The sequence below is a fragment of the Suillus subaureus genome (assembly GCF_016647635.1).
Source record: "Suillus subaureus strain MN1 chromosome Unknown BJ212scaffold_57, whole genome shotgun sequence".
NCBI lineage: Eukaryota > Fungi > Basidiomycota > Agaricomycetes > Boletales > Suillaceae > Suillus > Suillus subaureus.
Window position 1 is genome coordinate 58,822 of NW_024538613.1, and position 27,047 is coordinate 85,868.

At 48.2% G+C, this 27,047-nt stretch overlaps 11 protein-coding genes across 11 annotated transcripts; 4 read left to right on the forward strand and 7 right to left on the reverse strand.

Moving 5' to 3' along the window:
• The first annotated feature begins 91 nt into the window (after window positions 1-91).
• Window positions 92-2,320, forward strand: BJ212DRAFT_1393459 (pyridoxal phosphate-dependent transferase). Its single transcript, XM_041337109.1, has 14 exons — window positions 92-290; window positions 346-410; window positions 485-515; window positions 576-661; window positions 714-783; window positions 837-916; window positions 979-1,115; window positions 1,182-1,243; window positions 1,299-1,445; window positions 1,499-1,551; window positions 1,611-1,851; window positions 1,904-2,000; window positions 2,059-2,077; window positions 2,137-2,320. Exons 2-14 carry the CDS (start codon window positions 364-366, stop codon window positions 2,237-2,239), a joined length of 1,173 nt encoding a protein of 390 aa, XP_041186981.1. The 5' UTR covers window positions 92-290; window positions 346-363; the 3' UTR covers window positions 2,240-2,320.
• On the reverse strand, window positions 2,321-7,186 carry BJ212DRAFT_1393465 (sulfite reductase subunit beta). Its single transcript, XM_041337110.1, has 9 exons — window positions 7,073-7,186; window positions 5,324-7,002; window positions 4,006-5,283; window positions 3,761-3,956; window positions 3,452-3,711; window positions 2,982-3,403; window positions 2,903-2,928; window positions 2,730-2,850; window positions 2,321-2,679 (listed from the first exon to the last, which is right to left on the reverse strand). Exons 2-9 carry the CDS (start codon window positions 7,000-7,002, stop codon window positions 2,393-2,395), a joined length of 4,269 nt encoding a protein of 1,422 aa, XP_041186982.1. The 5' UTR covers window positions 7,073-7,186; the 3' UTR covers window positions 2,321-2,392.
• Window positions 7,187-7,204: 18 nt separating this feature from the next.
• Window positions 7,205-10,286, reverse strand: BJ212DRAFT_889977 (terpenoid cyclases/protein prenyltransferase alpha-alpha toroid). Its single transcript, XM_041344277.1, has 11 exons — window positions 9,959-10,286; window positions 9,661-9,905; window positions 9,488-9,609; window positions 9,337-9,433; window positions 9,146-9,281; window positions 8,459-9,090; window positions 8,261-8,409; window positions 8,106-8,211; window positions 7,836-8,058; window positions 7,637-7,783; window positions 7,205-7,584 (listed from the first exon to the last, which is right to left on the reverse strand). The coding sequence occupies exons 1-11, from the start codon at window positions 10,169-10,171 to the stop codon at window positions 7,429-7,431; spliced, it is 2,226 nt and encodes a 741-aa protein (XP_041186983.1). The 5' UTR covers window positions 10,172-10,286; the 3' UTR covers window positions 7,205-7,428.
• On the forward strand, window positions 10,278-12,211 carry BJ212DRAFT_1393475 (actin family). The gene is made up of 5 exons (XM_041337112.1): window positions 10,278-10,437; window positions 10,491-10,768; window positions 10,819-11,690; window positions 11,738-11,913; window positions 11,971-12,211. The coding sequence occupies exons 1-5, from the start codon at window positions 10,336-10,338 to the stop codon at window positions 12,070-12,072; spliced, it is 1,530 nt and encodes a 509-aa protein (XP_041186984.1). The 5' UTR covers window positions 10,278-10,335; the 3' UTR covers window positions 12,073-12,211.
• Window positions 12,212-12,940, forward strand: BJ212DRAFT_1393478 (60S ribosomal protein L30). The gene is made up of 3 exons (XM_041337113.1): window positions 12,212-12,405; window positions 12,511-12,658; window positions 12,713-12,940. Exons 1-3 carry the CDS (start codon window positions 12,273-12,275, stop codon window positions 12,777-12,779), a joined length of 348 nt encoding a protein of 115 aa, XP_041186985.1. The 5' UTR covers window positions 12,212-12,272; the 3' UTR covers window positions 12,780-12,940.
• A 206-nt stretch (window positions 12,941-13,146) lies between these two features.
• On the reverse strand, window positions 13,147-14,718 carry BJ212DRAFT_1393482 (uncharacterized protein). Its single transcript, XM_041337114.1, has 4 exons — window positions 14,461-14,718; window positions 14,158-14,193; window positions 13,980-14,103; window positions 13,147-13,923 (listed from the first exon to the last, which is right to left on the reverse strand). Exons 1-4 carry the CDS (start codon window positions 14,599-14,601, stop codon window positions 13,373-13,375), a joined length of 852 nt encoding a protein of 283 aa, XP_041186986.1. The 5' UTR covers window positions 14,602-14,718; the 3' UTR covers window positions 13,147-13,372.
• Window positions 14,719-15,356: 638 nt separating this feature from the next.
• On the reverse strand, window positions 15,357-15,662 carry BJ212DRAFT_1486630 (uncharacterized protein; the record flags this gene model as incomplete). The annotated part of the gene is made up of 2 exons (XM_041341142.1): window positions 15,357-15,589; window positions 15,635-15,662. The coding sequence occupies 2 exons, from the start codon at window positions 15,660-15,662 to the stop codon at window positions 15,357-15,359; spliced, it is 261 nt and encodes an 86-aa protein (XP_041186987.1).
• A 400-nt stretch (window positions 15,663-16,062) lies between these two features.
• BJ212DRAFT_1393486 (uncharacterized protein) lies at window positions 16,063-16,481 on the reverse strand. Its single transcript, XM_041337115.1, has 3 exons — window positions 16,459-16,481; window positions 16,272-16,375; window positions 16,063-16,213 (listed from the first exon to the last, which is right to left on the reverse strand). Exons 1-3 carry the CDS (start codon window positions 16,472-16,474, stop codon window positions 16,076-16,078), a joined length of 258 nt encoding a protein of 85 aa, XP_041186988.1. The 5' UTR covers window positions 16,475-16,481; the 3' UTR covers window positions 16,063-16,075.
• Window positions 16,482-16,714: 233 nt separating this feature from the next.
• Window positions 16,715-19,083, reverse strand: BJ212DRAFT_1393488 (uncharacterized protein). Its single transcript, XM_041337116.1, has 6 exons — window positions 18,709-19,083; window positions 18,207-18,650; window positions 18,049-18,155; window positions 17,833-18,000; window positions 16,808-17,778; window positions 16,715-16,783 (listed from the first exon to the last, which is right to left on the reverse strand). The coding sequence occupies exons 1-5, from the start codon at window positions 18,995-18,997 to the stop codon at window positions 16,834-16,836; spliced, it is 1,953 nt and encodes a 650-aa protein (XP_041186989.1). The 5' UTR covers window positions 18,998-19,083; the 3' UTR covers window positions 16,715-16,783; window positions 16,808-16,833.
• A 66-nt stretch (window positions 19,084-19,149) lies between these two features.
• On the forward strand, window positions 19,150-20,177 carry BJ212DRAFT_890410 (eukaryotic phosphomannomutase-domain-containing protein). Its single transcript, XM_041344278.1, has 4 exons — window positions 19,150-19,277; window positions 19,330-19,450; window positions 19,500-19,668; window positions 19,723-20,177. The coding sequence occupies exons 1-4, from the start codon at window positions 19,194-19,196 to the stop codon at window positions 19,868-19,870; spliced, it is 522 nt and encodes a 173-aa protein (XP_041186990.1). The 5' UTR covers window positions 19,150-19,193; the 3' UTR covers window positions 19,871-20,177.
• A 3,813-nt stretch (window positions 20,178-23,990) lies between these two features.
• Window positions 23,991-25,462, reverse strand: BJ212DRAFT_1486634 (uncharacterized protein; the record flags this gene model as incomplete). Its single annotated transcript, XM_041341143.1, has 6 exons — window positions 23,991-24,120; window positions 24,169-24,719; window positions 24,774-25,019; window positions 25,065-25,151; window positions 25,202-25,321; window positions 25,382-25,462. 6 exons carry the CDS (start codon window positions 25,460-25,462, stop codon window positions 23,991-23,993), a joined length of 1,215 nt encoding a protein of 404 aa, XP_041186991.1.
• Between the last annotated feature and the right edge of the window lie 1,585 nt (window positions 25,463-27,047).

A 27,047-nucleotide genomic window follows, 5' to 3' on the forward strand; every position in this document is an offset into this window, starting at 1 on the left:
GCTCAGGACGGAATTAGAGTGGGTTACACGGAAGTGAGGACAGAAATATGGAGACGGGATCTTTATTTGGGAATCTTAATCATTAGTGGAACAGGCGATTCCGCCCATCCCGAAGGTGCTAATACATAGCAGCGTGTTTTGCTGTGTTATGTTTTCCCAATGAGTCTAAGTACCCTCCGCAGCGCCTCCATCAAGTCCTCTTCATCCATCTCCTACCTACTTCCCGTATATTCAGCTATCCGTTGACAAGTCCTGCTCGAAAGATGTCTACAGAGTGTAAATTTGTACAGGTGCGCGCCGTTGTCGTTCGGGTCTTAGGGATTGAACGCTCAACTTAACTTGAAGGCACCACACAAGTGAGTTATGATCAGGTCGTTGTGTGAGTCGTCCGAGACTGAGAGATCGCGTCTGTCATTTGCAGACTTTTGGTGTACGTCTCGTGTTTTTCCTCGCTATGATCTCATTCCGAGTTTTGCGTTCTTAGCATCCCAGGACCGATTGAGGTCACGGATGAGGTGCGTTACCTGTAGACTCCGAGTCGTTTCGTTTCGTGACGCCGACTCGGATGTTTATAGGTCCTCTTCGCCAATGCGCATCCCTCGATGTCGCACATGTCCCCCGACTTTGCACTAGTCTTTGGTGATTGCATTCGCATGACTAGGCAAGGACACAGACGGTACACCCAAACGATAAAACTCACGCAAACTTGTCAGACAACTTCTTTACTCAAAGGACGCGCAGCCGTTCCTGATCGCTGGGTCAGGCACGTTAGGATGGGATCAGGTATGTAGTATCGTGTCAATTTCAGGGGTGCACACGTGTTTATGCGTTAGTAGGTCTCCGCTAATCTCGTAGAACCAGGCGAGAACGCGCTCGTTCTCCACAGTGGTTATTTTGCCGATAGTTTTGCAGACTGGTAGGGATTGCAAGCATGGGGTAAGTGTCGTAATGGGTCGCTCATGCTTTGTGGTTCTACAGTTTGCAGACCTATGGCGCCAATGTAGACCAGATCAAGGCTGAGATAGGCGGCGCTGTCAAGGAGGCTGATATTGAGCGCGCACTTCAAGCGAAGAGGTATAAGATTGTTACAGTGACCCACGTTGACACCTCGACAGGTTAGTGATACTTTTTTGGGGGTGCCTGAGAGGTTCCTAGATGTCGGACTGATCTATCTTGGGTAGCCGTCTTGTCTGACATCAAAGCAATTGCAAATGTCGTCAAGAGAGTTTCTCCGGACACACTTGTAATTCCTCCGAGGACTCCTTAATTCACGTGTGCTCATTATGGATGGCTACTAGGTTGTCGTTGATGCTGTCTGCTCTGTGGCGAGCGAAGAAATCCAAATGGATGCCTGGGGCATTGATGTCGTGTTGACAGCCAGCCAGAAAGGTCTAGGCACACCACCAGGTCTCAGTATCGTCGTTGCTTCTCAGAAAGCCATTCAGGTTCGCCTTTTCCCAATACCATGACGTGCAGCTACTGATGCAAACACCTCAAGGTATTCGAGAACCGCTCAACGCCAGTCACAACCTACTACGGCAGCTGGAAGAAGTGCGTACAGTTTATGTTTATGTTTCTATCCCACAATACAAATTCTAACTCCCAAATAGATGGCTACCCATAATGAAAGCCTACGGGAACAACTCCGCCGCCTACTTCGCCACGCCGCCCGTCAACCTCATCTATGCGTTCCACGCGTCCCTCACGCAGATAATGAAGGGCTCTGTCTCGCTCGAGCAACGATTCAAGTTCCACCAAGACGTCAGCAGACGTATCAAGAAGGCAGCAGAGGAAGTCGGGTTCAAGGGCGTGCCTCTTAGTGAAGACGTCCAGGCCAATGGCATGTCTGCGGTGCGTACAAGTATTTGATTGGAGAGCAACTGAGGTTGATAACCGCATATAGCTTTACTTCCCTGACGGTTTCACGGCGAGCGATATCGTTCCTCGTCTGTTGAAGAAAGACGTCGTTGTCGCCGGTGGATTACATGCCAGTATCAAAGGTCAGTAAAAGTTCCCTGCGAGGAGTCGTTTTTACTGAATATCATCCTGCCTCAAAAGACAAATACTTCCGTATAGGGTGCGTTGTGTTCTGCCCGTAAAATACCTCGAGGTAGTGTGACTGACACACTCTCTTAGGCACATGGGTGTTTCCGTCGTTGACCCTAGTCGGGGGGACGTTGACAAGATAATCAGCGCCGTGAAGGAGTCACTCGCAGAAGCCAAGGCTAGCAAGCAGTAGGAACTAGAGTGAAATGATTTTATATGGCATGTACGATACAATGAATAAAGTACATCTCGATTTTACACGTCATTCACAACCAGTGAGTTGTAAGGTGACTTGATACCCAAAAGATATATTCATAGATGTGGCAAATGCAAAAAGTTGAGGTCCTCATGCAGCGGCTGCAGCCTCGCGGTACTGTCCTTCTCCGCCCATGTTGTCGTACCACTCTTTCCCGGATGTCGTAGGGGCAATATATCCCGCCCTGATGACAAAGTCACCAAAATGCTCGCCCTCGATTCGCTCGAGCGCATATCGCTTGATCATAGGTTTAAGGATGGCGAGAATCTCGGGTTCCGATACCGTTTCCCGGTAAATCTTGTTCAGCCGCTGGCCGTAGTATCCACCACCAAGAAGCATGGAATAAGATCCAGGTGCTTTACCTACGAAGGCAACTTCTGTGGAGATGTTGAGCGAAGATTTCAGAAAGGAAGCGGAAGTGTCTCACCTGCGACATATGGTCGTGCACAGCCGTTGGGGCAACCGGTCATCCGCATGACAATGGAATCGTTGCGAAGCCCATTCTCCTCACAGATTTTTTCGACCTTGTCAATGAGTACTGGTAGATACTAGAAGACGTCACGATGAGATCAAAAGGAGTTTTATAAAGTCACTACTCACGCGCTCAGACTCAGCCATTGCGAGACCTGAATGTATTCTCATGTCAGAAACGATAGTTCGTAAGTGCGAAACTACTTACCGCACGTTGGGAAGGCCACACAAGCCGACGACGACAGCCGCAAACCAGTGTAGTTCAAGTTGTCCAACTTGTACTTGGCAAGTATTCTCTTGATCTCGGGTACATCTTCGGTAGAGATTTCGGAGATCATAATATGCTGGTTCGCGGTCAGACGGAACGTGCCCTTGTGTATCTTGGCAATCTCGCGAAGACCAGTTTTAAAATCGCGTTCGGGCTCGTCCTGAATGCGCCCATTCTCGATGAAGAGCATCACATGATGTCTGCCATCGTCTCCTGTTGACCAGCCAAAGTCGTCGATGTTGCGGTCAAACGTGTATGGTCGTGCTGGGGCCAATGGATAACCGAGTCGGCTCTCGACCTCTGCTTTGAATACATCTAGTCCCATCCGATCAATGGTGTATTTCAATCGAGCGTTTTTGCGACTGAAAACTAATCAGAACGCAGAAGTGTAGAACGCTTAAAAGACTCACTCTGCACGATTCCCATTGTCTCGCTGTGTAAGCATGACCTTTTCTGCTACGATAGGACCTTGTTCGATAGTACAGAAACCGATAACGTCCGCAACTCGAGGGTATGTTTTCTTGTTACCATGGGCTACTCCCATGCCACCACCGATAGTAACATTGAAGCCAGCCAAATCTCCTTGCTCATTGACAATGGCGATGAAGCCCAAGTCATTTGCAAAGATATCAACGTCATTAGTAGGTGGTACCGCAACCGCAATTTTGAACTGTCGTAACATCAGGATCGGTTCGAAACGAGTGAGACACCAAGTATACCTTTCGAGGGAGATAGAACTCGCCGTAGAGTGGCTCAAAGTCCTTGACCGCCTCACCGGCAACCATTTTCTTGTCCAACCAAATCTCGTGGTATGCCGTTGTTCTAGGCAATAAGTGAGCGCTGACAAGCTTCGAGAAGTTGTAAACCTGCGCATGAAGCCGGGACGAAGAAGGAATAGCGGAACAGATAACATTCCTAAGGTGAACGATCAGCAGGAAACATCAGCACAAGCCGCAGAACTCACCGATTGACGTCGCCACACGCAGCCAAAGTGTCCAACAAGACCTTGTTGATCTCCTGAATGGAGGGCTTCAAGTGTCGCTTGATGACACCATGGAACTGGAATGTCGCTCTTGTGGTGATCTTAAACGTCCCATTGCCATGTTCATCAGCGATCCGGTCCATCTGTAACCACTGCTCAGACGTGCACACACCACCGGGGGTACGAACGCGAATCATGAAGCTGTAGGCAGGCTCGACGCCTTGAGCTTGACGCTCGTCACGGATGTCGCGATCATCTTGCTGGTAGATACCGTGGAACTTCGTAAGCTGGGTGTCACTGGGGTCGAGAGCGCCCGTGCTATTATCCTCGAGACCTTCAGCAATCGTGCCGCGAAGGTAACCTGAGGCCGCCTTGATATGCTCATTAGTGATTGGGTCGGGTTCTGCTTCTTTCACTTCAATGTTGTCGACGCCAAACGTTTTCCACACGAGGGGCTCCCACACTTTGTACCCAGTATCTGGTCCATCTGCATCCTGATCATCACCGAGCCCAATATCCGCAAAGCGCTCTCCCCCCAGCTGCTCCAAACGAGTATCGAGGTCCTTGCCCGGCTTGTTGTAGTAGTGAGCATCTTCTGCGCGTGGCCAGTAGTGGCTGTCACCGAGGGCGAAGACTGAGTATCGAAGCTTCGAGAAAGGCTTCTCTCCACGAAGAGCAGCAGCGTTAAGCGCCTTAAATAAAGTCCGTCCGTTCTGCGGGGGCTCACCCTGACCTGCCACAGATGTGACAAAAGCCACGTACTCCTCTTGAGAGAGGGTATCGATGGACATAGAGTCGATGGTGCCAATGGACGTCGACAAGCCTCTGGCTTTACCGCGGTTGGCCAGTCGCTTCGCAAACTTCTCTGCGGTGCCACCATCCGATGCATACAGCACTACCAACGGTGGTGCATCAAGCGAGACAACCAAATCATCGTAAGCCTGTTGTGCCTTCCTCCTCCTTGCCTCTTTCACATTCTCACCCAAGCTGCTCACCAGTTCTGTGGCAAGCTCGGGCTTGGAGCGTACGAGTTGGGACAGATGGTTCTGCCTGTCGAGGAATTGCTGGAGGTCGTTCTTCACAGCGTCTGAGTCGAGCGCGAATGGCTCTTTGCCTTGTGCTTCCTTCACAGGGTCCCAACGGTAAAGCGGCCAGTACCCAGCGTCGACAGCGAGTTTGGTCTCCTTCAAAACTTCAAGTGCTGGTGCATCCTCATTTTGGTAGGGTAAGTATGCGAGCACTACACTGGGGCCGTTGTGCCTGTCCGCCTCCAGTGACTGCTTGCAGCACTTGAGCATACGATGAATACACTGCGACGCTCGCTACATAGATATCCCCGTGGTTCATTGCGTACAGACCAGCGTCTTGCTTACGGCGATGTGGATCAGCGGAGTTGCGGGATGTGTAAGGAAGGGTGTCGATGATGAGAATGTTGATGTTGAGACCGGATGCGATGGCGTGGTGCAGACCAGAAGCGCCAAGATCGTAGGACCAGGCGTCCGAGCCAATGATCCATCTCGAGCGTGTGGGGAAGTGTGCACGGAGAGCAAGAATGCGGTCGATAATAGGACTCGAGGACTTTGAAGACTCGAGAGCGGTGATGAGGTCATTTCCCACTGAGCGACTCTTGGTATCGTCGTCCTTAACAAGGACCCACTGACTACAAAGTTTATGCAGCTCGGGGCTGACTTCCTTAACCTCCAATAACTTTTGCACAGAGCGAATAAGTTCATTTCGTTGATCGAGTTGTCCTCGAACGCGGCCCAGTGCAAACTCCGGGCTGGTGGCAATAGCACCTTGTTTAAGCACCAAGGCAGGCGAATTGGAAACTTCGAGGCGTTCGCCAAAGACGTGAGACAAGATCTTCGTATAAGACGACTCGTGCTTGGGTATATGTGGCACTTCTGGCGAAAGAAGTGAGGAGGCGCTGGCGCTTCCAAGTTGAATTGGAGCAGAAGAGGGAGCTGCTTGAAGAAGTTTCAAAATTGCGAGGGGGATTACTTGGGCAGGGTCACTGAAGTAAACGCTCTGGATGTGGGGTCGCTGCTCTACTTCCCGCTGGTGGATTGCATCGACAAGTTCAAGGTACAAAGGTGTCCATTTCGTGTTCCAGCGGTGGAGCTGCTCGAGAATGATGATACGTGACGCAGATGGTGGAATGACATCGAGTATACGGGAAGGGAGTAGGGGAGTGAGCAGGCTGAGTGAGACAACCGACACTCCGTCAATATCCACAGGAGGGATGTCACCCAGCCCAAAGATGACAGTGTGGGGTTCGCTGGAACCATGTACAGAGAGCGGAGGGCATGCACGACGAATACGAACGACCGTAGAAAGCGCTGCGCGCTCGTAAAGCTTGAAAAGCTCTAAGCTAGGGGATACTACGGTTGCTGAATGACCATTGTGCCCGTTCGCTCCATTGTGTCCATTCACTCCATTGGTTGACGCAAGCTTCTCCGAGAGAAGGAAAGGCTGCACCTCACTCTCCGATATTTCCTCTACTGAATCATTTTTTGCGTCATAAAAGGCATGCACGACTGCTTTCTTCTCCGTCCGTGCCAACCGAGATGCCAAGAGTGAGTTATCGTGTGCTTGTTGGGGGGTTCTAGAGATGAGGAAGAAAGGGACAGCGGAATGGAGCAGAAGGACGTCGGACAAATCATTTTTCACGGCAAGATGCAAGACAAGAGGAAATGAAGAAAGTTCAGCGGCGTCCAGGACAAGCCTGATTACAGTTTGTGCTGCTGCTGAAGAGGTAAATGAGATGAGTCCAGCAGCCGATCCGTTTCTGAGTAATGTTGACCCTGGATCACCGCCTAGGGGCACCGACAAGATTGTCGGACGTCGGCTGGAAGTTGCAGAAAGCGAACTATACTCTTTAGCGAACTGTGAGGTCGATGGAAGGGTAGGCTGGGAATCTACGATGATATCTGAGGCCAGATAAGCTACCCGGGCCACACTGGAGGTAGCGCTTGACATGATGACTTCGGTGAACGTCGGCTGTAACGCATTAGAAACTAAATCGATAGTAAGAAGAACGACAATTTACCTTGACCGCAAACAGAGTGGAAGGAGAAAACACTGAAGATGCGCTGAGACCATAGTGCTGGATTCAAATGGGTGACAGCAAAAGCACATCATCCACATGCCATTTGTTTGTCCGCATCCAACCGAATTCCGAATTCAAGTTTGCGTTGCATCACGATATTCATATCGCAATGCATCGTGACCTCCTTACAAAGACTACAAAGTAGTACTAGTGCCATGCTAAAATAGCAAAAATATCATTCAAACTATGTAAGATACAGGTATACAAGCATCGGAACGCTTCGCAATCTCACGAGAGTGGAACAGCGCGGCAGAACTCCTCGATAGAGTCACCAACGAGCAGCCATCTTTTCAAATTCAAGTCATAAGCTCTGGCTTGTTTTCCAGCTCATTCAAGTAGTGATGCGCCCTTCCAAGCATCCATATGGGGAATGAAAATTTGAAGTTCGGGTATGATATAGTGCAATTCTTGTTAAACACTCCTTCGATCGCCTCCTGCGGCCACGATCCATCCTGCGCCATGAATAAGCTTCTGAAGACCACCGTTATTTTATGCTAAACTCACGGGTAATTGCCTGTCCATGACCAACTTGACGGCCTTCCGAATAGGCTCGGGATCGGGATATTTCGCGTACATGAGTGCCATGGCCGCCCAACAGGTCTGTACGACCTGTGAGTTTTCGTGCTGTATCCAGGCACCCTGTTCGCAGGACTACGGAACAAATTGGAAACCCAGTCCCGGATGTAAATTTAAATGCACCCACCTTGTAACTTTCGCCCCAACCACCATCTTCTCTTTGCCACGCGAGAAGAAACCTACACGCCCGTTGTGCGTGAGAGCTGTTCGAGTAGTTCTCTCCAATTAGCGAAAGACTCTCAAGAGCAAACTGTGTTGCATATGTGAAACAGATTCCCCAGGAACCAACCCAGCCACCTTCGGGTTTTTGGGCATTGTGTAAGTACTTGATTGCACCTTTGATGGTTTTTCTGAAATAACGTTAGGGCGGTAAGTGGAACGATGCCTCATCGCTCACTCAATATCAGCAGACCGGTAGTCAGGATAATGTTTCCTAAAGATGGACATCGACGTAATCACGGAGGTTGTGCACTCTGGATAACAGAACTCGATCATGATGTCACCTACAGGTCGTCATTTGAATAGTGAAAGTTATGAGAATGAATGAATTACCGAAAACTTCTGCAGGGTTCAGCCATTCGAGCCACTTGGGACCCCTGACCAACTCATAACTGGCAAAACCGCCATTTGGGTTCTGCATAGTTAGCATGACGTCCACAGCATCAAAAAGTCGTTGGTCTGAGATGATTTTCTCCGAGCCTCTGTCAGAATGTTCAGTTGGCAGTTCAAACAGATCACAGTGATACTAACTCGACTTGGTTTTGCAAATATAAGACTGCCTTCAGCCCCTCGCCGGTACAATCACTGACCGTGTACCCCTGCTCTTTGGTGCTAAATGGCCAAGCACCCTTCGTGGTGTGACGGTAAGACGTCTCGTAGTGCTTTGGGTTCTCCCTGATCTGGCAAATATCCAACCACCCAAGCGCCTTCGACAAACTCTCCTTATTCACCTCCTCCTTCGCGAGGCCGGTCTCAACGAGCGCCTGCGTGATGAAGCCAATATCCCATAGTTGGCTCCCATTCGTCCCGCACATCATCATACCTTCCTGACCAAGCCACATAAAGTCTGCGCGTTTAATAGCGTGCTGCTTGTACGCTTCACTGCCGGGGCCTTCGACGTGAGCACGGCAGATGAGGTTCATCATTTTGGAGACGGGTCCAAGGGTCTGGTATTCGGTGTTCTCGTCCTCGAGAGTGATGAGGTGGTATGCACGTGCGAGAGCTGCCCTGCGGAGGGGAGGAATAGCGCAGCCCTCGTATATTGAAAGAACGGAGTTCATAACATCCAGGACAGTGGTATGAGGGGAATACAGGTCTGCTGCACACACGTTATTACGTTGCGAGGGCCAGTGGATTCGATGATAGTTAGTTGGGTATAGTTCCTGCAAGTCGGACTGTCAGCAGACAAAATGGAAGATTCAGCAATAGAATTCTTGCCTCTCGGAGCGCTAGAATCAAGTCATTTTCCTGCATTTTAAATCGGATGCCGTAGAGATAACTCATTGGCACATAGACAGTCCGAGTATGTATCCACCAGCGATGAGGATGGAAAGGCAGCCAGTCAGGAAGGAGCCTTTCAGAGAGTTGAGGCGTTAGTTCAGGTGCCAAATGAAAGTTTGCAGACGGACCAAAGCTCCGCAGGGACTGGATTCACGCCAGCCCAATCATACACGTTCAATACTGCGAGCCAGAACTTGCCCCAAGCAGGAGCACCAGTGGCTCCTCCTGTACTCGAAGAATTAGGCCACATACACCGACAAAGACGAAGGATGACCGCACCAAGTTTGTGCAATGTCTCACGAGCTCTTACAGCAGCCGGGTGGTTAGCCTGCACACCAAGAATCCGGAGAGCGGTGTAGTTTAACGCTGTCCCAAAAACGGTTGAGTGTCCTTCGATGTGTCTGTATAGATGATGAAATGGGTCGAATGGTAAATATCACGTTACAACTTACATTCCCCAACCTCCATCTTCTGGATTAACATGATTCAGAAGGTAGCGAATCATCTCCAGACGCTCCTCCTCCTTGAAGCCCATACCAGACACGTATGACCCAATGACAAGGCCGGGGAGAAGGAACATAGGGCCACCGTACTCGCCTGCCCAATGTCCATCATGAGATTGAAGGTGCTTATAGAATGTATACCCATTGCGGGCAGCATCCAGCGCATCCTTGGGCTTAGCAAGGTCGGGCAAGTTCTATTTGGCTGAGGCTTAAGCGCGTTGCAAGCCAAAATGAACAACACACTTACAAGTGGAATACCAATCCAGTACTTGTCTACATCATTCTGAGGCCACTTCTCGCATTCCCCGTCTGTTTGGAGGTAGTGCCATGTGTGCCTTCCGCCGTCATTTACGAGTAACCTCCAACGTCTGTAGTCAGTGAAGGGCTTGTTTCCAGACTCTGGGATGTCAAGCTGGGGCCACAGCGCAGAAAGTTGGGCTTCTGTTGGCATATACATCATGTCCGGAGAATGAGAGACAACTCGGCTGAGATCTGAAAAAATCTTCTGAATCTGTCGTATAATGTACACAGCCGAATAACTAGTATCCCGGATAGTAAAGTGTTATTACCATGATGTAAACAACGCGTCCACAACAAGACATCACATATTTCTAGTGTTCCACAATGGTCAGTTTCCGAGACTCGTCTGTCGTTATCATCGAGTCCAGCAGAACACTCATCAGAGCAGGCCTTGGCTTGCAAGATCTGCTCAAGGCGCCGTCTGTTGTTCGTATCATTCATTTTCGTGTCCGAGAATCCATATATGATCTATGCTACAGGAAATACAAGCTCGCGTCGGTCTGCGACGCAATCTAGGTGATAGTACAAATGGCGCATCCTCACTAAAGCCAGGCGAGAGCAGCGATAATCTGCGTCCCTCTGCATCCAGCAGTCGTGCATCGTCTTTGCCTTTTCAGCCTAGTCCCTCGGCGAAGGTTCACGACTATCTCGTCGGTTCACAACTAGACGAAGCCCTTGAAGCTGGTCAAGATATTATTGTCTCATGGCCATTTGCAGATGGTGATGTGCGTGATTGGACTCAAGCGGAGGCGCTCTGGTACGTCTCCAATTCTATTGTTGTGCCCTCACCTCACATAGTGGACCAAGGAAATATGTTCTGTTCCGTACACTTCAACTCAAGCGAACTCAGAACGAGTCTCCTGTTATGCTGTCCATGCCAGCAGGCCTCTTCAGGGATTCGTCAGAACGCATATGTCAAATCTTCTTTGAGCGCTTCAATGTCGCAGGCTTCGGTCTCCTTGACCGCCCTATGGCCCAGCTCTATGCCGCCGGACAGCTCAGCGGAGTCGTGGTTGATATCGGTCACGAAATCACTGACATCACTCCAATTTACGATGGATTCATCATACAAAACGCTCGCTCGTCTACACCTCTAGGCATCAGAGACTGTCAAGTTTACCTCGCCAACCTCCTTCGCTCCAACCAGTCAGTCATGGCAGCGGTATCACCTCCGGACAAACCGAGTGACGCGGAGGTTACTCAGAGATTCTTGGACGATCTGGTCAAGTACATTTGGATGGAAGGCCTTGTTCGTGTTCCATCAGATGGGCAAACGGTAGAGATACCAGAAGATGAAGGAGTCACGGATATAGCAGCAGTCCTCGTGGCTGGAAAGGAGAAGGCCGTCATCGAGACGGGGATGAAAAAAAAGTTGACCGCGAAGGCTTCTGCTGCAGAGCAAGCTCGCGCGAGGGAGATTGAGGCACTTGATCTTGTCACTGTGGAGTTCCGCGAACACTCTATCACTCTGGGCAAGGAGCGGCATCGATTTTGCGAGCCGCTCTATGATCCTACGCTACTGAACGGGCTGCCTGTCGAACGTGCAGATCCTTATGAAGGGAGAATATTGCCCTTGCAGGAGGCTGTTGCATTTTCCGTTCGCCAAACGGATGTCGCCCAAAGGCAATATATTTGGCAAGGTTTGTTTGTTAATGGTGACCTTACAAATCATGTCAAAGGTGCGTGACCATGTACAACTAGTGAAGTTAGAATTAATCGTGCAAAGGCATCGGAGCTGCATTGCAGTCGCGGTTAGCGCCTTTCATTCTTAGCACTCCAGACCAGGCAACTGAAGTGCAGCCGCGGTCGATCCGAGTGCTGACTGTGCCTGAATACTTTGCTGAATACCGGGAAAGAGGAGACGGCTTTGCGGCTTTCCTTGGCACTAGCATTGTTGCGAAGGTATGTAAATCGTTCCGTGGTCGCATTGAAGGTCTTTCTGTTGATGAGCTCTCTTAGATCGCGTTCAATGAATCGCACGGGAAAAACTTTGTATCGAAGACTGATTACAATGAGAAGGGGCCACACGCTGTTCTAGAGATGTCTCTAGCTTCGTTGTAACTACTTTTGCTATGTTTTCTGCAGTTCTGAGCGCGATGCAAAAAGTTGACCCCTTGAATGGGGGTGGCTCTATCGGAGTTGAACCCGTTTTGGCCAGAACTGTACAGTTCATCCACGATTCTGAAAGTTAGATTTTGTCATACCCAAAAGCCGCTCATCGTCATCAAGCTCCTCAAGACTCCCCGACACAAAATTTACCAATGGCCCCCTCCAAGAAGTCCAAGGCAACCAAGTCGTCCGAGTCTATCTCGTCTCGTCTTGCTCTTGTCGTCAAGTCGGGGAAGTACACCCTTGGTTACAAGTCTGCACTGAAGCAGATGCGCAGTGGTAAAGGTGAGCACTCTTTCGCACTCACGGGGACTGGAGCGTGAGGCTGAGAAGGTCCCTTGTGCTGACGATACATTTGTGTTTGTCCTCCTCGCATCCACGATCATTTAGCCAAGCTCGTTTTGATTGCTGGTAACTGCCCACCACTGCGTAAATCTGAGCTCGAATACTATGCCATGTTGTCGAAGACGACCGTGCACCACTTCTCTGGCACGAACGTCGCACTTGGCACCGCCGCCGGAAAGCTTTTCCGTGTCGGGTGAGTAGTCCCGTATATTTCGATTCGTCAATAAAGCTAAACGAATTCTCTCAGGGTCATGACTGTCACCGATCCTGGAGATTCCGATCTCCTCACCTTTGCAGAGGGAAGCGCTGCATAGGTCCAAAATTGCGGTGAGGTGCCGGGAGCATAGGTTTATGCGCTCTATTATAGCTATATTTCGTGCATCAACATGATAACCCTTATGTTTACTACCTGTCATTCATGCAATGTAAGGAAACTGCAAATCTTTGAGAGGATATATTATATTTTCTGGTCTGCAAATGCCGAGGGAACAGGTATCAGACAAGCAAGAATTGTACGTCGGTAGCTGGGCGCTGATGGAGAAGCTGTGAACAGTATTGCCAACTTCCACAAGCCCCAGGGTCCCCTGAACGAAAGATGTGTTCCATCTGGCAGTAGGCACACAGAAGTTAATGACACATAAGCCTTGAGAACCCGTGCACTGACTGATCGATTGGGAAAGACCGTCAGCAAGAAAGAAAGGTCGCATTGAACTGTCCGCCGCAGCATGAGTCAAGGGCAGTACAATACTACGATTATTTGCAGTGTATAATATAGTACCAGTAGCAGGATGGGGCAATGACGACAGTACACGACAACGATAACGAACAGTACATGATGCGACAACGACGACAGCCAATTCACAACCACAGCTCTCTGTCTCTCGCTGATACACTCGCAAGACTGAAACTATGCTTCTCCATTGACCACTCCATCTTTCGCAAGCTCTCCGAATTTCCGCTCGAAGATGGAAATACCGATGGTCGTAGGAACGAAATCATCATGGGGAGGTGGACGAGGCATGGATTGAGGATACGAGAGCCTTTGGCTCTCGTTCAATGACGACGGCTTCCTTCGCACGTGGAGGACAAGTTCCTTCGACTGGTGGGACGGAATCACTGGGCGGACCAGATCATCGAGTGGAATGATGTGGTTCGAATTTGAGTCATCCTCGTCTGGTGCGTCTAATCGTCTCCATCTTCGGGAGATTGGTTCTGCCGGCACGACTGGACCAAATGGTTTGTGAGGTGGCAGTGAGACGAGAGGAACAGTGAACTGCCAATTATGTAGTTCACGCTGCAACGGCAATGGTGGGGGATGAGTCATAATTCGTCGTGATGGTGGTGCAGTAGCAACGAGCCTGTCAAAGGCCCGAGTCACGCGCATATCGACGAGATCTTCATGATCAGTCTCGAAGTGAGACTTGAGTTGAGATGCTCGCGGAAAAACTTGCTCACAATCTGAAAAAGACAACGCTAAAAATGAAGTAGATTGCCATTTTCGGTGTGAGACATACCTCGAACTGGACAACTAATTGTGAAACGAGACAGATGGCTGAGGTCCACATGTGCTTTGAGTGCTTCCTTTGTTGCATGCACACGACCTGCACATCTCAGATATCGACATTGGTACTGTCCCTCCTGCAAGTACAGCAGATAAGCAAAATAAGGTAAGTTGTGAGTGAAAAAACTCACTATGTTGGATATGCGATCACAGTGTCTTAAGGTATGCTGTGTAATAGGGAGGCATATATTAGCACTGACCAGTAATGGAGGATGATGCAGATGAAATGGGTAAAGTAAGTGAATACTCACTCCAAGAGCACTTTAGAAAACCTTCAGCATGACCACTCAGCACTTTTGACTTGAGAGCAAAGTGTGACAGCTGAAGATTTGCTAAAGTACCCCTGGAGAGGAGTACAGCTCAATACACCACCATCAGAACATCTATGACTAGAGTCTATATCTACAGTAGATCAAGAGCTGATCTAAATTCACCTTTGTCAGATTATACCAACTGTTGAGAATAACTGTACACCCTTCCCACTCGCATGGCATAGGTTTTATTACTTGATGAGCAATACTAGGAATTTCGTGGGGGGAAAGGAGAAGATCTGAGGACCCAGCAACCTCAGACATCTAATAGAAGATTGGTGGTTGAAAAAGTTGAACAATGTGTTTTTCATGACAGAAATAAATACAGGTAAATACTCAAGACCACTTGGTCAGTAATTGTTCCAAGGATGACTAATGTCTTCACCATATCTCGTCACTTCATTGCTGACTAAATGAACATGTGGGTGTTGTTGACTCTAGACTGTGCCAAAACATGCCACATTGTCTGTGAAGTGTAACACAGTCATTCAAGCTTTCAAGAATCGAGATCATTGATCAATTCTCATCACAATCTAAATGAGCTAGGCTGGCAGACTCATCACTTGTGGGATCATTCTCGGCTGAACACAATTTCGAGTAATGATTATTCTTTGCAGGACATCTCTGGGCTTGGCAAATCCCAAAGTCTTAGAAGTCACATCTGTACTATCCCCTATGGTCTATTTGCGAGTGCCCACTATTTTGTGAGTCACACTTTTCGCAGAGATTTTCATGACTTACCATTACATCACGTGACAAACCATCACATTTTAAAAAGTGACTCACGAAATGATGGGCACTCACAAATAGACTATAGGGGATAGTATCCACACTAGAAATGAAGCACTGTGCCCCATGTAGGGATCTGCACAGGTATACCCTGGGGTGTTGGAGGTCTCACTCGCACCCACACCCCAACAAGGGGTACAGGTTTCATACCTCACCCAGACTCATTGGGGACCACCCATAGGTCAGTAGTCAAAAAAATGCATTATACTTTACGACACACACACAAGTAGTTACTGGTCAGTAACATCAATGCAGTCCCAGCCGTCCTCGAACTCTTCCTCCTCCCCGTTGGCATCAGGCATATTGCTAACCTTTATAACATCTTCGGTCTTCACAAGATTGAGGGTGCTCCAGGAGCCGAGGCCAAGTAGCGCGTGAGTCGATTGGGCTGAGAGATGTGAGCGGACATGGGAGAGTAAGAGATGTCCACGACCAAATAGCCGTTCGACGTCAACAGATGTAGCTGTTGGTAACCAGTTAGCTATTTATGATGCGGATTAAAGCTTACCAAGGATGGTCAAATAGTCGAGCACCATTCGTATACCCTCGTGCTCGAATCGCCAGTGCACTAATGATTGTCGGCGTGTCGTCTGCTAAGAAGTTCGAAAGACGAGGTCACACACAATCTGAGAGCAGGACACGGCCGCAGTACCACTAGCGTCGGGTAAGCAGGTCAGAGGACAAAGTTACGCACTCGCTGAAGAGCGGGACACGGCCGCAGCACCATCAGCGTCGAGCAAGCAGGTCAAAAGACGAGGTCACGCACCACTTGAAAGCAGGACACGGTCTGAGCACATCAGCGTCGCGGCCGCAGCACTATCAGTGTCAGGTAAGCAGGTCAGAATACGAGGTCACGCACCACCTGAGAGCAGGACACGGCTGCGGCACACAAGGTAGGTGAGCGTGGTAGCGTAGCGAAGCAGCATCAAAACGTACAATACACGCACCTCTACAGCTTAGAGAAAGATACCCACAATCCCCCTTGAAGACAGGTGTTGTGTTGAAGAAGATGGAGGGGAATGGCAGCGGGGTGTGGCACGAGTGCAGAGGATAGGGTGTGATGCGAGATGTACGAGGTTGAGAGATACTGTGGGTGTCAGGTTTGGTTTGAAAATGAGAAACATTTTTGAAACAAGACGACTCACAAAAAAACCGTGCTCTCCAAACTCTGATACTCCTAGTGCGCCGAGTGCGAGAAGAAAGGCGTTGACTCTGTGTCCGAGAACGAGGATGAGGTCGGATAGCGGCGCTGTGCGCGCAGATAAGTGCCTGGTATGTGAAAACACCTGTAAGTAATGTACATACATACATACATAGATGTTTAAAACGCACCTTTTGAGAGCAGCATTAGAGTCAGCAGCAATAAGATCTAAGAATATGAAGAAGCCAGTAGCACTTTGTACAACTGAGCGCTAAACAAATTACCATATCAGGAAGGCACGGGTATGCCAGGGGTACGGGTTAGCGCGGGGGTTTTAGAATCGCGACCCCTACCCGTACCCCAACCCGTGCGGATCCTTAACCCCACGGCAGAGTCAGCCAACAAAAGGCTACTCATACCTCAGCAGTGCAGTCACCAGAGTCTGTTGGCCAGGGCAGGGATCCTAGATGTGGCCCAAATACTACGAGTCATTCTCATTCATTTTATTTTTCATAGGTCATATAATTCTGTCCTATCAGGCTGATAAAATTAATTATCAACTACATCTACTGTCGTGCTCCGGTGAGAGTTTTCAACCGTGCTTCAGCCGCTCGGGCTCTTCGTTCCCGCTCCACCTTTGCTCTCAACTCAACAGTTAAACCAAGGACGCTATCGGCTGCGCCGGACGAACCTCCGAGCTTTCGGGGAGCCGTAGGGTCTTGAGAGCGAGACTCTGACTTTGTCCCCACCTGTTCATTATCCATGTCAAACTGTTTACCTTCCCGCTCTCTCTCTCTGGCTTCCCGTTCCCGCATTTTCTCTTTCAGGCCTTTCTTCCTTTGTTTCTTCTTCTCATCCCTCGCATCTTCCTTTTCCTTATTGAAGGTGCTCGGAACACGTGCCGCTCCAAACCAGTCCCACCAGTCAGGGTGATCCCCCGCACACTGGCGAAAGATGTCACGGACTGCTCTTGTACGGGCCAAGTCATAGGCAGTACGGCGCGAACCTGCACCTTGTAGAGGAGGCGCGTCCGATGCATCAGATTCATTGGCAGCTTTGTCTTCCTGATGTACGCCTGAAGACGGAACGATAATGGTTGGATCGGCGTGCAAATCATACAGCAGCAAGCGTGTAACGTCTTCGTGGCCTGATTGCACAGCGACCTGGAGCAACGATGCGCGCCTATCCCCTGTCCATTCTGGTATGGGGGCATCGACGCCACCAAGGGAAGCGCCTTCACGCTCCCAGAAGGATCTGAGAGGCTCTGAACGACCTTTGCTGATCATATCTAGTAACCGAGACCACTTCTCGCGGTAGGCTTCCTCCTCTTTAGTCAATCGTTGTGGTTTTGCCTTTTCAGGCGCCGCGGTGGGCGCAGTGAAAGGTGTAGTTTTAGGCTTGGGCAAGGAAGCGAGGAACGCTTCGTCCTGCGCTAGAAGCGCTTCCTCTGTAAGGTGTGATGTCTTCACTTGGGTAAGCTCCAGAAGACATCGCACAAGCTCAGATTGAGTCTGCAAAGTAGAATACTAAGAATCGTGCAAGTGACAGCGGCAGAGAAAACGTACGGGTCGGCGCGTTGGAAAAGGGAAGGTCCTCAAACGATCGTCTCCTTTGTTGATGACGCAATTTTCGTAGTCGAGGAAGATCCGCCTGTTAGAGACACTCGCACGTAACCAAATTCTTTCGCAGTCCTGAATGTCATCAGCCCAGTCAAAAAGAAGGTTGCGAATATCCTAGGAGGGTATGTTTAGCTATAGCGAACAAAAGTGAGACTCGCTCACATCTCGGAGAGCTTGCTCGCCATAACGACGAAGCATGGCACCTGCACTAATGGCAGCACCCTTGGAATTGTCATTTACCGATTGCGAACCACCCTGTTTACGGCGAGCTAGACGCAAATTTTCAGTTTAACGAATAAGACGATCATAAATACACCTACTAGTGTATCGGTGAAATGTCTTGTGTTTCAAAATTGATGTCTCTGGCTTGGGTTTTGGCGGTTTCTTCTTCGACTTTGCAGAGACAGTGGAATCCTGGTTTTCTGCAGGTCTACTGACTTCTACTATTGCACCTGCGAAGTGACCTCCGGCAACCATAAACATAGCCCACTTGCGTCCACCTTTCACACGTTCTTGAATGCTCTTCAGCTCCGCCAAGTACAACGGAGGAGGGGTATCTATTGGAAATAGCATCCTGTACACCCCGATTTGAGTGGATGGAGGCGAATGGAACCAAGAAACCGCTGTAAGTGGTGTTTTACGCTCCTCACTGGGCGAAGGCGATCTCGATGTTCGCTTGATTTTGCTGACGAGGGCCTTGACTGCATCAGAATCATCAGAACTCTCGTCAGATGATGCAGACCCTGAAATGGAATCTTCAAGTCCTAGCTTATACAAGACAGGCTTCGTCAAAGTGAATGACGAATAGTTGGAAGTGCCTACCGTCAACAAGCTGTGCGAAGGCTGGCTCCGTCACAGGGCTGCCGCCCCTCAGGCGAATCTTTACATTGTATCGATGCCAATCGGATCGAAAATGAGTTCGTTGCTCAGTTACGTCTGCAAAGGTCGCTCCGAGACAAATGTTGCACGCTCTCGCATTGTCTGATACTGGAGGAGTTGTTTGTACGAGAGTCGAGGCTTCCGGGGGTGGTGGTCGACTGATTAGATTCCGAGGTGTAAGGGTCTCCAGTAATTCGGGAGGGAGCGAAAAGACATGGTATCTCTGGGCCATTTGCGCTGGTTTTGTTATGAGTCTGTTAATAAGATCTGAGCAAAAACTATAGTAATATAGGGCAAGCCACGGACCCGTCAAGATGATTGTACCAACAAATGCTACATACGTAACATAGTGCCATACTACTTCGGAGATAACCGAATTCAGCACCTAGACTGATTGGCTACCAAAATAGTCTTACAACCATACCATCATGGTGTCTGCAGACTTCGCTGAACGGCCAGTCAAGAAGCTCGTGCTGTTCGATGTCGATGACACGTTATCGCCCCCACGTAAGGTAATCCAGCCTACCAACGACTACCACGCTTGATGTCGAAATCTCCCGACAGGGGGCATCTCCAGAAATAATCAAGCTCCTGCGCGAACTCAGAAAGCAGCTCGCTATAGGCTTTGTTGGCGGATCTGATCTCGTCAAGATATCTGAACAGCTCAGTGTTGGCGATTTCAATGGTGCGAAGCTCGTCCCATTGACTGCTAAGATACTCATACGTATTCGCAGTTCTGGAGGAGTTCGACTTTGGGTTCGCTGAGAACGGCCTTACCGCGTACCGACTTGGAAAGCCGTTGGAGTCGCAGTCCTTCATCAAAATGGTAGGCGAAAAGGACCATCAGGAGCTGGTCAACTTCATCTTGCACTACATTGCTGACATGAACATCCCAATCAAACGGTGAATTTCTGTGATCCTTGGCTGTCGCTCAGCCCATTCACTTGCAAATCGCAGTGGAACATTCGTAGAGTTCCGTAATGGTATGATCAACGTCAGCCCTATTGGCCGCAATGCAACGTTGGTTCGCTTACGTGCTACTATCCCTTCCACTGCAATCGGCACCCCACAGAAGTCGGCACTTTCACAAAACTCGTATTTCTAGCTACTTAAACACAAAATTCTTAACATAGGTATCATTCTCTGTCTAATACAACTCATTACGAGGTTGAACGACCATGATTAAAGCAGAATTGAGCGAGATAGTCGAAAGTGCCGAAGTCACGCAGAAATGTCACCTGCCGATATGTGCCGTGACGGAGTCTCAAATTGCACACACCCACTTTGGAAGTGCCGACTGGTGCAGCGCTGCTGGCTATGGGGCTGGTCCGCATTCGCAAGTCTAGCAGCGGCAGACGAGGAAAGCTGCGAGCTTCGTCAGACCCAACTTATGAGTCACGTATTCAGGCTGCAATTCAGGGAATTGCAAATGGGTTATATAAATCCATTGCAGCTGCAGCTAAGGAACAGAATGTGAGTCGTGTTTCATCATGTGATTATTCACTCAACTGGTCTAGGTATCACATCAGACACTGAGTGACCGATGCTTGGGAGTGCATAAGTCTTGTCAGCATGCCCACGAGAGCCAGCAATTATTATCTGCTGCACAAGAGGAAACTGTTGCTGACTAGTGTAACCTGGCATCCACATCTGTGACTCCTATTCACCCTGCGAAGTTGCATGTGTCTGTTAAGGAAATAACTGGCTGACTCCCATCATGAAAGTGGCATTATGGCTTCATTTGTTGACATCCATCCCTTCGTATATCTCGAGCAAGTGGACTGGATCCAAAATGTGCTCAAAATTTTAACAAGGATACCATTGGGGAGTTTTTTGAGATGTGAAAGAAGCTTGATGATGACCATAATAAAATTCCACCAGAGCATCATTGGAATATGGACAAGAAAGGCAATCAAATGGGCAGGGGAAGGAAAAATGCTGGCATGAAATTCATTTTCTCTGCAGAAGATTCAGATTGTTATTGGGTCCATAGTGATAATCTAAAGCTCGTAACCATTATCAAGTGCATCTCAGCTGCAGGTGCTAAGATGCCACCATGGTTTGTCCTTTCAGAAGGACCAGCCCCAGATATTCGAGATCTAAAAGATAAAGTAGGTGGGTAAGTAAGCTACATAAGCATATCATTGTGCTCTGCTAACACTGTGATATCCTTGGACAGTGTTTCTTTCTCTCCAACAGGATGGACAGATCATGAGATTGCGGATTATTGGTTCAGGAACCACTTTGTTCCTACAGCAGAGAAACACTGTGTTGATCCTGAGAAACCAATTGTTCTGATGGTTGATGGTCATAGTTCACATGAACAAAGAGCTATCAAAAGGGCAGCTTATGATAATGGTGTCATAATCCATGCCTTTCCATCGAAAACCATGCACAAAATTCAACCACTGGATGTGGGCGTTTTTTCCTCTGTTCAGCATGCTTGGACTGTTACAAGAGCGGTTACCCCCTATCTCTTTTCTCCTTTCGTACACTTGTGTATTACGTCATGACTGCACCTGGCTGTGCCATCACTAAGACCAACGCCTTCCATATCTGTATTACAGTACGACCGTCACGTGCCGTCGCTATCTGACTCATTTCCTTATCTCTGACTCATTCTCTTATCTCTGACTCGACTGATGACGTATACGTACCTGCCCTAAAGTACTTACGCCTATATAAACCTGGTCAGGTACTTAGATAGACTTCACTTTAATCTACTAGGTTTTACCTGCACTATCCTTCACTTAGGACCTCCAATCCTAAGCCGTCTGATAATGATATTCAAGTCGAAGACACTCTCTTTGACTTGTCTTAAGAACCTTACATTTGTGAGGACACGATCTGGCTTTAGGTGAACTCTTATCGAGTGCCTATTGTTGAGCCCATCCTAGTCGACCTACGGTTCGCCGTAACATGGACCAAACATTGTGACAAATGCCTTGCTGATGGGGTTGAAATTGATTGCTATAATTTTATTCATGAATATATGGCCATTCACCATGTCATTACACCAGAACTCATCCAGAAAGCATTTAAAAAAACCAGTATCTATCCTCTTGATCCATCGATCTTCACAGACAAGGACTTTGCACCAAGCCTGGTTTATTTGACTACTGCACATCTTCCCCCATCATATCCTTCTGAAGTCCCTTCATCTCCAATGGCAATTCCTTCTGACATTGAAGAATTTGATGAGTCGATGAGACTGGACAGCAACCACAAAGAAGAGGATTCGGAGGATGACAGTGATTTTTTTCCCATGGCTGTTGATGAACATGACTCAGACTCAGACTCTCAGAGCTCTGACTCAGGCGACTCGGAAGGACCTCAAAGTGACAACTTGGAGTCAGATGAAGACAAAGACAAAGGAGAGATGCCCCAGCAAGACACACAGCCCCCCTCTAATGACACTCGCATCACCCGCTCAACATTGCAACTATCAGGCCCCATCCAACATCCAGTTATCCCCTCATATGTCCAGGCAATGACATTGACGAAGGAGGAACTTTGGCATGAGCTCCAGCGCATGTATGAGCAGAATGGGGCATTAGTTCAGATGACTCAGATCCTGACTGCCCAGCTCAATGCTACAAATGCACACTGTACAATGGCACAGCAGGCATTGGCTCAATCTCGACTGGAGTTGGAGAATGTAAAGAAAAAGAAACAGCTGAGGAAATCTGTCAAATTATGGGCCCATTTTGTGATGCACCCAGAGCTTGAGGAGGACTTCAATAAAGCGGAGGAAGAGCGGCATGAAAAAGACAAGCTCGATGCAGAGAAACAGGCCAAAAAGAAGTCTGAAGACGAAGTGCGTCATGCTCAGATTGAACATGATATTGGGTCGAAGACATTTGATGCACTCTTAACACTCTGGCACAAGGACGACTTCATCATGCTTGCTGGTGCTCTTAAGATTTCGAGAGATGGGACAGTTGACAAACTCCGAGCAAGAATCAAAGAGTTTCTTGCTGATAATCCATGTTTTTCTGCGCTCTTCCAGACAGGAAAAACACGTTCAAAGAATTTGGCCACCACATCATCAACAGGGCAGGCCAGTACTAGCGGCACCTCACAGGACAACGATGCCACCTCATCAAACACTGTGGCTTTCAGCAGCAATCATTTTTTCACTTCTCCCATGCATGCTTTCAACTCAAATTATCCTTCGCACCTTACTAACCAGCCATATTTTCATCAATTCTACCCTAATCCAGCTCTTCAGGTGCCATATTACCCTACAATGCAGAATAATAATCCATCCAGCAGTCCCATTGCATCATCATCAAACTTACATAGACAACCTCAGGCTCAGCCTGGCCATCCATACAATGTACACGGTCTCCCTATACATCCACCTCAATTTTACAACTATGGCACTAATAACAGTCACCCTCGTACTTAGGTATATCTACTAGTCAATACTGTACTTGCTCGTTCAAACATTCACGCCGAATACTAATTGACCTTGCGCTCTTGCTTGACTGCCAAACTGACTTTGAAATTGGCCTACGTGACATGTCGTGACTCATGGTGACATTTGCATGACTGCTGACTTCTGTGGGGTGCCGATTGCAGTGGAAGGGATAGTATTCCCTGGACCTGCTCCACAGTGTCCAGGAACGCAATGATTTTGCAGCTTACACGGCCAATCGGAAAATTCATAGCATTTATGTCCAAAAATAGGGTTATTGGTCCTATGTTGACCTGATCTCCACACATCAACTTTCATTGCGTGTATTATATATAATTAAATAATACAATTTTGATGGATTCATAGGCTGACATAACGTCAGTGATGTCAGAGTGTGAATGCGATGCTGGTAGGGTATAGGTCCATTGGCTGTTTTCAGGTGCACATTATGTACTGAGATTGAGCACTGAAATCATGCTTGGTTGAAAACATAGATCCTATACTGAGACCTAGGTATTGGTAGTATACTGGTTGGCTGATGTACAAGCTATATAATTCCGGCATACATATGACACATGAGCATATGTAGAGTGCACACCCATCAACATGCTGTAGTGGTACTACCTGAATATTTTTGCACTGATATTTGTGCCATCGAGAGATCATAGAAAGCATGTATTATTCTTGTACCAAATGATGACAGGTATGATTAAAATGAGGAATGCAATGCAGGGGCAGCTAAATGACAGGTATGATTAAAATGAGGGATGCGGCAGTGCAGGAGTGGTGAAAATGAATGGAAATATTAGGTGGTCCAAATAAGCTTGGTCTGAATAGCAGTCTGCCAATGAGGATTCGTCCTCGAAATTAACTTCGAGACCTTCTTGCCACCAGGAAACTTGGTGAGATCAGCTTGGAATATTTCGATGAACAACCTAGCCGAACATCAGTGTCAATAACTGCATGAGCCAACAAAAATGCACTTCTGCCACTCCTTCTCTTGCTCAGTGGGAGTTGAGGAGGCTTCCTTAGATATTTGGCACATGACTAAGAGCGAGTGGTTGACAAAGTTCCAGAATCTGATGGTATTGGTGTAGTGTGCTGGAGTACCTTCAACCAGTCCAAATCCGGAGTCCAGTGGATCATCTAGTAAGACTGCAGCAGTTTCAACACTGTTCCTGAGCCCATTCAATTCCTCTTCCTCTCCATTAGCATCCCCACCACCCAGCTGCGCTCCACTTTGGTCCTCGAGCTCTTCATCATCCATGTTGGCACCATTCTCAATCCTCCTAGCACTGGGCATGTGACCATTACCTGTTGGAGTGTCTGGGGAGGCCTGATTGTTAGACCCAAGCGCATTGTTAGTGCCAAACAAGTCATCTTCAAGCTGTGCAATGTTGACACCAAGTTCACATTCAACTTTGCACCGCATATCCTGCTTAAGCGACAGAATAAGGTAAGGGGAAAATAAATCGTTGATGGAAGCATTTTTGTAGTCGCTGACTCCAATGAGAAAAATTTGTAGAAGATGCTGCTGTCCCCATACAAACAAGTGTTAATTAATAGATATGTATGTTTTATCACTTACCAAGAGCGTGATCCTGTTCCAATGAGTAGAGTCAACTTCCATACCAGACCCACTGCATGCAAGTGCCCTCATCACATCAGCGATACTCGTGTGCTTGACAACTGACACGGTGAGGGCATTCTTGATGACACTCCAAATGCCTGTAAGTAGCTTTGTAACCGATTTGCCAAACTGAGCTCTGAGTTCGACATCCTTGAGCATTCCAGGAGGAATTTTGAAGACATTGGAATGAGTGGTAATGAAGTCCTGAAACAAGTTAGTGGTGCTGAACAATGGACTTCGAAGCCATACCATTATATGATGCTGAGTATCAGTAACGTATGCTGTGATATTTGGCGACAGCATACATGCAAACAAATGGTTATATAGCCCATTCTTCTGGTCCAAGTTAGTCTAGAATAACGCAGAATGAAAAGTATCACTGTCACCTCGAAGTCCTTCGATTCTAAGGCATCCTTCAATTCCTGCATTCTCTTTGCCCTATTTCCCTTGCAAAGTTTGATAAGGGTAATTTTGAGGTCTATGAGCATAAAGAAAATGTCACCAGACTGCATCAAGCCAGAGTCAGCTAACACAACAACGCCAATGGTTTGACAAATTTTTCTTACATCGATGAAATACATGACGTCTCCGGTAGGGACATCATTGTCTTCGCACATTTTCTTGGCATATGTCTTCAAGCGTTTCATTCATTGGGGTGTAAGCTTTGTAGGATCCCCATGGTTGGAAGTTCTGCTATTCCTGTGTCGACGAATTGCTGTGCTGATTGGCTCATCCAACAATGACGTTGGACTAGAGGGGGGCTGGACTTCAAGGCCAGGTACTGCTGGGCCATCACCACTTGTAGATCGATGGTTTGGGGATCGGGAAGCATCTGTGCAGTGTGAAGTACATTAGCAAGTTAAATGAGACCTTATATACGAGGACCTATGTCTATGCCCTCCAGCAGACAGATGGTTGGATGAGCTTCTGCTGCCAGGGTCAGGCATAGTACTCCTTCTGATGGATCTTGCCCCTGAAGTTCCTGAGTTCAACTATGGCCTCAGCAATTGCTCTGCTTGTGAAGGTGATGTTGAGTGTTGGTTGCCACCAGAAGGTATGTGCAGATGATAACCATGTTGGAACATTGTTGCAAACGCCAAAGGCCACAGCGGCTGCTCTTGCTTGAAGTTTGATATTATAAATAGAATCCGTAACACTCCAAAAGTTGACACCCAGAGAATGAAAATTTAAGTTTATTTGGAGTGTCTATGAAAATTCAGGCCTCTGTCCTCTGGGCAGACTGAAAGATACTGGTATTGATATATTATAATGTAAGGTGTGACAAAGTAGGAAGAATTTTAAAGACAAACACATGAACCTGTTGAAGAATGCTGGAGGAAGAACTTCAAGGACAAACACGCAAACCTGTCCAAGAACACTGGAGGAAGAACTTCAAAAACAAACATGCAAACCTGTCCAAGAATGATGGAGGAAGAACTTCAAAGACAAACACATGAACCTGTCAAAGAACGATGGAGGAAGAACTTCAAGGACAAACACATAAACCTGTCCAAGAACGCTGGAGGAAGAACTTCAAAAACAAGCACACGAACCTGTCCAAGAACAATGGAGGAAGAACTTCAAAGACAAACACGCGAACCTGTCCAAGAACAATGGAGGAAGAACTTCAAGGACAGGTGGTGAGGATGCGAATCTAGCATCTTGCAGAAATGGGGAGTTTTAGAGTCCAGCATCTTGCAGGAACAGGGAGTTCTGTCTAGTACCGTCTATTGGACTGGTTGTGGTGTGGAGCCTGAGGGTGCCAGATTTGTGAGGTCATCACTGGCATGGAAGGTTGCAAGGGAAGATCATATGGCAGTTGTCATGAATGGGGCAGGTGAAGGGGGGGGGAGGGTATGAGGGATTTGGAAGAGCTAGCCCCGAAGTGTGCTGATATGGCAGGACACCATATTGCCCAGGATACATTGGTGGCACCATGGAAGGTGAGTTTGATGGCCAAGGATGAGAAGGGGGAGGTCTAGGTGGACCAAGTGCGGGAGATGATTGCCATGTCAATATCATTGGGGGTGGCTGCAAAGAGTTATGTGAATGGGGAGCACTGTATGGGGGTCTGAGGGAATGCTGCATCTGTGAAGGTACAGTAGCAGGCGGATGTAGTGATGGGAGATGAGAAGGCACAGGTGCTGGGAGACGGGAACTCAAAGACACAGCTGCCTGTGTGATTGTGGGTTGTTGTGGACCCAGCAGCTGTGGCAGAGCCGCCTTCTCTTT